Raw genomic sequence first — 9,454 nt, forward strand, 5'->3', positions numbered from 1 at the left:
ATATCATTTCCTCCTGTTCTACTACTGAATCTTTTAAATCTGCTCTCCTGTCACTGTACCCTCAAAATTAAATCTATATACATGTATATATAATTTTGGCTATCTTAGAATCGACTCAAACTATTTCTCCCTCATGACATTATCTTCAACTTGTTGAAGTTGGTCATTACTATTTAGAAGTTAAAAGTAGAAGGTCCTAGGGCCGAGGTTACCTTATTTAGGTAGTACGATTGTCTTTCATGCCTATCGATTGTACATATGATCATGAGCTATAGGGATTTTCATCAAATTAACCACAGGGGTTCGTTACAAATGTCTGAAATACACATATGCTTTACTGATACGGGTCACATCACACATAAACATCTGAAATACACGTGCTTTACTGATACGGGTCACATCACACATAAGGTGACAGTACCCAAATCGGATCATCAATCCATCATAGTATTCATTCGCTGAAAGTTCTGAAGATGAACTATATTCATGTACGGTTGTATCAAAGGACGAATATCGATGGGTGTTCTTACAAACGAAATTAGCTCATGGGGATTATTTGAGATATTTACAGAACGCTCTGAAGTCAGCAATTAGCGTTTCCCTTTTTTTGGCGAAAGTCAGGACCCAAACCGGATCAAGAGTTAACTTTTGCAGTATCTTACACTTCAAATGAATATTTTTTTGTCAGCATATTAACATTTTATGATGAAATTTGGAATTTATATGAAAAAAGTATTGCTATAGGGTTAACTAATTCCTATAATCCAAAACAGAATGCAATTTTGTAAAAACGTAAACAAAACACGGACTTTTGAGTTTGAATTACGTTTTCTGGTGCTATTTGAACTTAAAAACTATCCATCTGAATCTCAAAACGATCTAAACAGCCCTTCCGAAAATGATTGAGTTGGTCTTATTTCTATGAGAGTTTTTTCGTGATGATAAAAAGTCACTTCCTATCTGTCAAAACAGATGTATGTATATGTAAACTCATTTTACATCATTTTGAAATTATTGAAAGACCTAGGGCAGCCTTTGACAAAAACCTTGAGCGGACAAGACGAAATCGAGACAGTAAGGCAGCGGAATTCTGTTAAAGTCCTGACATGTCGTACATTATTCTTTTAACTGATAATTCAGCGAATTGTAAATGTGATGTCGGATGTATTTTGTTTTTTTATAACATTAATGGTCCATCTCCTCTTGGCGGCAATATTGTAACATGACTGATGGGTGCCCCTAACCCCGCCCACCCCTCCCCCATCGCTTATGTCCCCTCTCAGTCTATATAAGATGACCATATTGAGTGAAAGTGCATGCCACAAACCCCACCAAAATATAATACTACACGCTGAAATTTCTTGACATTTATTTTATAAATAAAATTGTATTTAAGTCACAGAAAAAAACTCTTATAAACACACAATTATAAAGAGGTATGGAGGTGGTATGTAAATACTAGAAAAAGAAAGAAAAAAAATGAAAAAACAAACAAACGGAAATGTATAAAACTTCAAATCCGATGATGAATATGAGTTAATGAATAACGCCATCTTAACAGCCTCTTTATTACTGAGTCGTCATATTGAAATATCGATATTAATATTATGTGATGGAGTAAATAAATATCCGAAAATTCAAAGGTATCACAAGTGGTATAAACAAATAAACAAATATCCAGCATGGTATAACTTAACTTTACAGGAGAAGACATTTAAGGATCCCTGTCCCACTACACTGTCGTTTTTCGTATGGACGGTAACTTCCCCTTAGTTTCGTCTTGGATAAAGTTGTAGGCCAAGCAAATTTGGGTGAGGATGATTCCGTTAACGAGGGACCTAAATCGATTAAAGCGATACAATCACAATACGAAGTCCGGGGTTCGAATCAAGGTCGTTTCCCGCTGTAAATTTACACTCAAAACACGGTGCTAATGATATTTGTTTTTCTCTCTTTATCATATTTAATAAAGATATAGTTCCCTTTTTAGAAATAATTTAACGACGCTATAGTCATGCCGAAAAATTATGTTTCTGATGCATTGTTACATTTTTCTGTACAGTGGTATGGGGATCCTTAAAATTCAAACGTTGTTAAAAAACACACACATCTGTAATCTTCCGGGCACCTTAATCCAAATCCTGCATTACTGATGTACTTACCAATACAATGACAGATCTAAACCATTCTTAGCTACCAAGGCCTGTATACACAAATCCGTCCTCATGCTCAAGCATGGATTCTGTGTTCAAACCATCTTTTTATAAGTCACTTAATTTGTGTGACGCAATCAAAATGTTAATTGTAAACAAGAAATGGGGTTTGAGAATATGAGTTTTAGCATGAAAACGAATCCAGATAAACCTACCATCGGAATCACAGCGATATAGCTTTGACCAACGATGGATTTTGGGGTCATATCAAAGATCCTGATGTGTTTACATGATATGGGCGTGACAATTTGAAAAGCGATGTTAGCGGTGTATAGGCGTGATAATTTATGCGAGTGACAATGTTTAGAGTATATGGGCGTGGCAAAGTTTATTGGCTATAGTCGTGGCAATGTTTACTGAAAGTGGGCTTGGCAAGGTTTAAAGGATATAGGCGTGGAAATGTTTAAAGGATATAGGCGTGGAAATGTTTACAGGATATAGGCGTGGCAATGTTTACAGGATATAGGCGTGGAAATGTTTACAGGATATAGCCATGGCAATGTTTACAGGATATAGGAATGGACACTATGTGCAGATAATAGACTTGCACGTTCACATTTTCCGATGTGTGGCAAATTTAACAGTGTATGAGCGTATCAATGTTTACCAGAAGTGGGTGTGACAAAGTTTACAGGATATAGGCGTGGCAGCGTTTACAGGATATAGGGGTTGCAATGTTTACATGATATATGCGTGGCGATGTTTACAGGATAAAGCCGTGGCAATGTTTACAGGATACAGGCGTGATAAAGTTTACAGTGAATGAGCGTTACAATGCTTACACATTATCGCGTTAATTAGTTTGATTGTAGGTGCTTCATTAAATTAATTGATATTGCAGGAAACAACAGTTCATTGGTTATAAATGTGATTTCAATGCACAAACACGTGATGTGACGTGGGTACAACAAAAAACCTACTTTAAGCAAATTGACTCAATTTCCATTTGGGATAAATATCTCAATGTAAGCGTTTACATGGAGCCTTTCGAAGCACTGTTCACACAAATTGCTTAAACAATTGATCAATTGACCTCTTTCATTCTACGTTTAAAATAGACGATTTAATACACACATCCGGCAATCAGACACACTACTCATTTATCAATAAATAAAACATTCACATATATCTTATTTAGTGTTGATATCGATAACAGTACTCACGTACCTCGACTAAACATAACAACATGGTCACTTGCTCAAGAGCATGCTTAGGTGTTTCCGTGAAACGGTTCATACATTCCAACAACATTTTCAGATCTTCTCTCCTTGACCCTGTTTATAAGTGAATTAATTCATACAAATGCAGGCCCGTATTTTTCTCATTTTAACAATCGTGCGCATGCGCGGTTGAACACACCCATATACGCACTTCCGCGTACACTGTCTCCATGGCAACCATACTAGGCATCAAGACACAGCGTAACGAAGATACGAATACCAAGAACTAAATCAAGGCTGTACGCTACCTTACTGTAGCAAGTACCTCCCCCCAAAAGTGTTCCACACTAAACTCATTGTTATTGATATAAGGTGTTTGGACTTAATATTAAGTATCCTCGCACCACTGCCAAAAGTTGTAAATATACAAAATATACACTAGAAACTAACTTGCAGTATGTCTTTAGTTTTGATAAACGACTTCCGAAAAGAAACCCATACCTTGCAGGGAACTTTCCACGAATGATATAAAAACGAACTCCTGACGGTAGCTCTAGCCAACTGAGCAACATGGTCACACAGTAGTCATCTTCTAGCCCCGTCAAATCCTAAACAAAATTAAGGGGAGATAAGTCAAGATCAGAAAAAAACCCAGCTGTAGAGTAATTTTCTAGCGTTTTGCTGTGGTAGGACAAAGATTCTTAAAAGCTGACAGATTGCAAATCCATGCAAAAAAGGTGCATGCATTGATACAAACACAAAAGTATGAGATCAATGTCAATAAATAACAGGGGAGATCAATCTAACACAACTCATTGCTGAGCTGGTACAATGCGCAAGATAACATTTGTATCATTACATTGTAAGACTTGTTTTACCTGTAAATGAGTGAAGTGAATATCAAGCTGAAGATTGGAGCTTTTAAAACTGTTTGATGTTGTTTGATTTGAACCAAACAGAACACTTGAGGAGTTATCGATCATGGCGTTGCATGCGGTCCTGACGCCAATAATTAAAAAACTAAGCTACAAGACATACGGTATCAGCAACTTATCACGTTCCATGTTCTGAACAAGACAATCCAATTAGGACTAGAATCATACCAGCACTATATACCCATGCTCATAAAAGTTTCTCAATGGCCACCCGAGCATCAGAAAGCCAGTACACGCCCGGACTAGATTCGTTTAGCACTAGGGAGAAGACGTTTATGCCGGCTATACATAAGGACGGTGGTATACGGAAAACCTCTTCCACAAACTCCAGTGAGTTAGCACCCTGGTATCCAAGTAAAAATGGCTGCCCGTTCACGTACATGTCTACAACACCCTGGCAGTTGGTGGCACAATGGTTTAGGCCGACATTCACTGCAGTGAGCTCAAAGCTGCCATCACAACTCAGGTGGAAGACTATCTCTCCTTTGCTTTTGCCAGGATAATGGAAAACTTTGTATGGACGGCACTTCCGGTATTGGTCTAGAGTCATCACTTTTGTGAACTCCACATTTTCGTAAATGTTGTTGAAATCAAACGTTTGAAGGACTTCGATTTCTTGTTTCCGTACTGAAAATGTATAAAACAAAAATAAAACAATGTTTTTATTATGCTTAAAACAAAGTAATTAAACACACATATATTGTTCTGTAAGAAAAGAGAATAACATTGTGAAATTTTGTTCAAATAAAAAGAATGAAAATATTTTTTGAACAAACCTTGTGCTATTACTTCCGGTCCCTCTAATCGGACTCTTTTGTGTCCCTGCGAAACGATGTCCTCTTCAAGAGAACGTCGTTTCCGCCCTTCCATCATGGTGCTGGGCGGCTCCTGTGTGGGAACAACAAGAGGAAGTAAGTTTGTGTCATCGAGCTGCGTGTAGCGGAGATGCCACACCAGTACCATAGCTTACGTAGTGACGTCGAATAAAACTGACAAAATTAAAATGACGGTTGTGTGCTTCTTTATATTCCGGAATGTTTCCAGCTATATAAACATGCGCTGAACCAAACTTATAATGACACACGACTGAGACGGTTTTCCAAACCGCGGATGTAAGAAACATGTGCATTATACCGGAAGTGACTTCCGTTGAAATACTGCTACATACAATAACATGGACTCGGTCAATTCCGGAAACAAGCTAACTGACTTACCAAGGTTTCACGTATGAGTATCAATCGACACGCGGCTGATTTATTAACTCTGAAATTACAAATAGGCAATAGGATAACAATGCAACATACTTCGCCCACTGTCACGTGACGGTCGGTTCCGAATGGTTCTGGAAACCAACAACTTTTTATTGGACATTACAATTAAACCACTCAAGCAGTCGCTATTGTATGGATCCCGCTACGAACCACAACTATTCATCCCTGCATGCTCGTATCTCTAACTATAACAAATGACGTTGTATTTCCTCAGCGGCACAATCTATTTAGAAACAATGAGCTGAGATATTTAGGGAGGGCTATCTTCTACTTTAGAATGAACAAACCAACACAATACCGTCATATGTTTGTGTGTTCATAAAAATATCCTTCTACTATACACGGCTACTTAAACTGAGTATATAGATTGATACTACAATTACTTGTTCCGGACAACAGAACCATCCCAGGAAAGTGTATTAGTAAACTCTTTATCAACTCCGGACAGTTAATGACCTTGTGTAGATAACGAACGCTCGATCCTTATATATCTAAGGTGTCTTATGAAAAGAGGGGAGGTGGATGTCAAGGGCAGGGAAGGGTCAAACTGGCAGCCCCAACCCCATAGCACATTTTCCAATATAGTATGTCAGCCAGTGACCTCATGAATTTTCAAAGATATTTATGCATATCTCAATATTGCAGACGTGGACGTGTTGGTGTAAGGTTGAAATATGGGGTTATTGAAACAAAGCAACTAATTGCGAACATGATGCAATCATGCATACTCCCCCGCTTCCTGACAATACTGCAGTATGGCAATGTTTATTGAATCATTTCGTAACATTTCTTATTCCGAATATTTTTTCCGGATGAGCGAGGTTTCGGATATTTACTATGTTTAACTTGCTTACGTTTTGATTAACAGGTGCTCGGTGAATGTGTGGGGTTTAAATCCCAGGTATTTTACCGATAATGTAAACAGGGCGGCTCAATGTGTATAACATAATGCAGGTACAAATATTGATTTAAGTGGAAAACCCTGTCACTCATAATTGAAAAAAAGGTAATATTAAATTTGCCGAGGTCAATTTATGGAATGGCAGTTTTTTTATCACGTGCGCCGTGAATTTTTAAAGAATGTGCTCCACTCTAAAATTATTTGGTGCAAGACTTTCCAAACAAAAAATACTATTTACACGTATACTTTGACCATATATATAGGTGTCGCTATTTGAATGTCATTTCCTAGGTATTGAAATACGTCAAGTTCTTCTTAATATACCTCGACATTCTGTTCACGAGAAAAGAAATACCACTGCTTAATAATTTACCTTGACGCACGCATGTTTTCTTCCCTCTCCAATTACGTACTTCGCCTACGCAGGCCTGATACTTACTTTATGGTGGAAAGAGATTTTTGTTTACATTATTATTAGGGTTTTTTTAACGTGAGCGGTCAACTATGCACACATGCTGTATTCATAAGCAATTTCAACAGATCTTCGATAGGGGAGGTCACAGGGACTTGAGAATTGAAGACACAGAATCATTAATTTTAAGGAATTTTTCTTGCGTGCAGGGTATTACAAATACGTACTAGGCGTTTAAGAGGTTAAGATAAGCACACGATAAAATTGACACCCCCCGTATTGTGTATACATGTATATACATTTTGTAAGGCGTTGATCTTAACCTCCAAAACATTAAGTTATACTTTCTACATAACAGAAACTGTATAAGGGTACATGGCGATATTGTGGCGTAGTTATCAGGTCCCTGTGACTGGGCCAATCCAAGCTCTATTAATACAGTGAGTTTATATGTATATTTGACAGTTCACATTCTCAAATTAACAATAAAATATTTTATTCCACAGTTTTCAATTACAAGTAGCGTCATGCACATACTGATATTTTTTTAAAGATCGATACAGTTAGACATGCACTCGAATGCAATGAGTCTCATTGTTAAGACCATTGTTAGCCATAGCTTCGAGTTGAGATTAGCTAATCAATTATTCTATTTTTCACGATACCAAACACAAAACGATAACGATTTACGCTAATAAAGGATAAAATAACATGCTGAATTCATCAGATATATTACAACATTGTATCAATATTCCAATACTTCAATACTTGCCTTTACATGTCAGCATGCCTTGCAGCGCGCCGCCATATTTGTTTGAAACGCTCCAGTTCTCATCGATCGATTTAAAGCTCTAAGCTTGATCCGACCCTTAAATGCGGGTGGGTATACTGTTTGGTTATATATACTGTACACCTTATAAAAGCAAAGCCATGACCTACACAAACCTTTAATACACATCTGAATGTACATGTATACATGGCGGTTTATGAGCATACCTCGGCCAGTGATTAATAACTACATGGATTTATTTGTGTACGACGTAGCGAGCTTAATCTATACCAAATACACATATAAACACGTGTTCAAGCCCCCTTTTCATCAATATTATTGCAGTAGTTCCGAAGAAGATAATTATTTTCGGTATTAGGTCTATTATTTGTGTTCAGATTGTGGTCAGCTTTCGGGGTTCGATGAAAGGATGCTTAAAAATTGTCTTAGAATTCGTCGAGTATAGCCATGTAAAAATGGCTTAGTGAGACACTATACCGATTAATGGAATAAAAGACGTCATCTAACGTTTTTTTACATTGGCGTTTTTTCGTCATTTCGATTCGAAGGTTGTCGTCTGTTCGGGAGCGATAACGGGTAAAAATGAAATGCCACATATGTAAATACCACCATGCAATACACATCGATTTGTTGACTTCATTTTTCAACGTCGAATAAAAGTAATACACATTAAAAAAGGTAGGGTCAAACATTATTCGATATTTTGTCTTGTTGACGTGAATATGTCATCCGCCATTTATCTCTGTTTGCATCCAACATCTAGGCAAGAAATGCGGTTCTGTCGTGTGTCACAGCAAAATGAATCCCTACCAATGGTACATTCGCATATCGAACCAGAATTCACAATTGCTTTATTAGCCCACTCACCTTGGATGATTTGTAGCAGTTTACCGAGATGTTGCAGTTGGCATAGTAATACGATTTCAACGAAATACATATTAATTCTACTGTACAAGTAACTGTAACTAAGAGTTGGAATCTGTTTTTCCGGCATGACTATAGTTTTGGTAAATAATTTCTGACTTTACGGGACTAAGTATACACATGAGAAATAATAAGGCTAGACCTGGATTCGAACCCCGGACTTCAGATTGTTATGCTATCGCTATGACTGATTGAGGTACCTGGTCATCGAAAGTGTATCCAAGCCAAAATTCGGGGGAAGTTACTGTCTCACGACGTCGTTATATTAGCTGAAACTAAAACTGACGATCTGGACATTCTTAAAATGCCAAACGGCTATGATTATGTAGCTAAAAACAGACCTAACACAAAAAAAAAAATCTGGCGGAATAATTACAATATTTAAAGAAAAGTATAAATCATTACTTCTATTTCCAAAAACTCCATCCGAGTTCGTCCAGTGGGTAGAGGTACGTGCAAGTAATAACATACCCACTCTATTAGTGGGCTGTGTGTATGTACCCCCCGAAACGTCCAGGTATGCTTCTAATGAAGCATTTTTAGAGATTCAGGGCGAAATGATTAATTTAATTAAAAATGACAAAAAAGTTATACTTATCGGAGATTTTAATGCCAGAACTAATACTTGTGACGATTATATCGTTCCAGATGAACATTTAATTGAAACATTGAATATACATGAAAATGACGATTTGCATGAGTATTTATATGATTACGAAGAGTTAACCCGTTTTGGGGTACCGCTTCAAAGAACGAGTCAAGACCTAGCAAGACCAAATACATTTGGTCGTAATCTGCTTGATTTTTGTAAAAATAATAATTTATACATTGCAAACGGTAGAGTCGGC

The 9,454-nt window shown here is 37.3% G+C and overlaps 1 protein-coding gene across 1 annotated transcript; it reads right to left on the reverse strand.

Moving 5' to 3' along the window:
* Positions 1 to 2,041: 2,041 nt before the first annotated feature.
* On the reverse strand, positions 2,042 to 5,651 carry LOC110462831. The gene is made up of 3 exons (XM_021517030.1): positions 5,523 to 5,651; positions 5,085 to 5,196; positions 2,042 to 4,935 (listed from the first exon to the last, which is right to left on the reverse strand). Exons 2-3 carry the CDS (start codon positions 5,179 to 5,181, stop codon positions 4,496 to 4,498), a joined length of 537 nt encoding a protein of 178 aa, XP_021372705.1. The 5' UTR covers positions 5,182 to 5,196; positions 5,523 to 5,651; the 3' UTR covers positions 2,042 to 4,495.
* Between the last annotated feature and the right edge of the window lie 3,803 nt (positions 5,652 to 9,454).

The sequence above is a fragment of the Mizuhopecten yessoensis genome, unplaced genomic scaffold (genome assembly GCF_002113885.1).
Source record: "Mizuhopecten yessoensis strain PY_sf001 unplaced genomic scaffold, ASM211388v2 scaffold10831, whole genome shotgun sequence".
Lineage (NCBI taxonomy): Eukaryota > Metazoa > Mollusca > Bivalvia > Pectinida > Pectinidae > Mizuhopecten > Mizuhopecten yessoensis.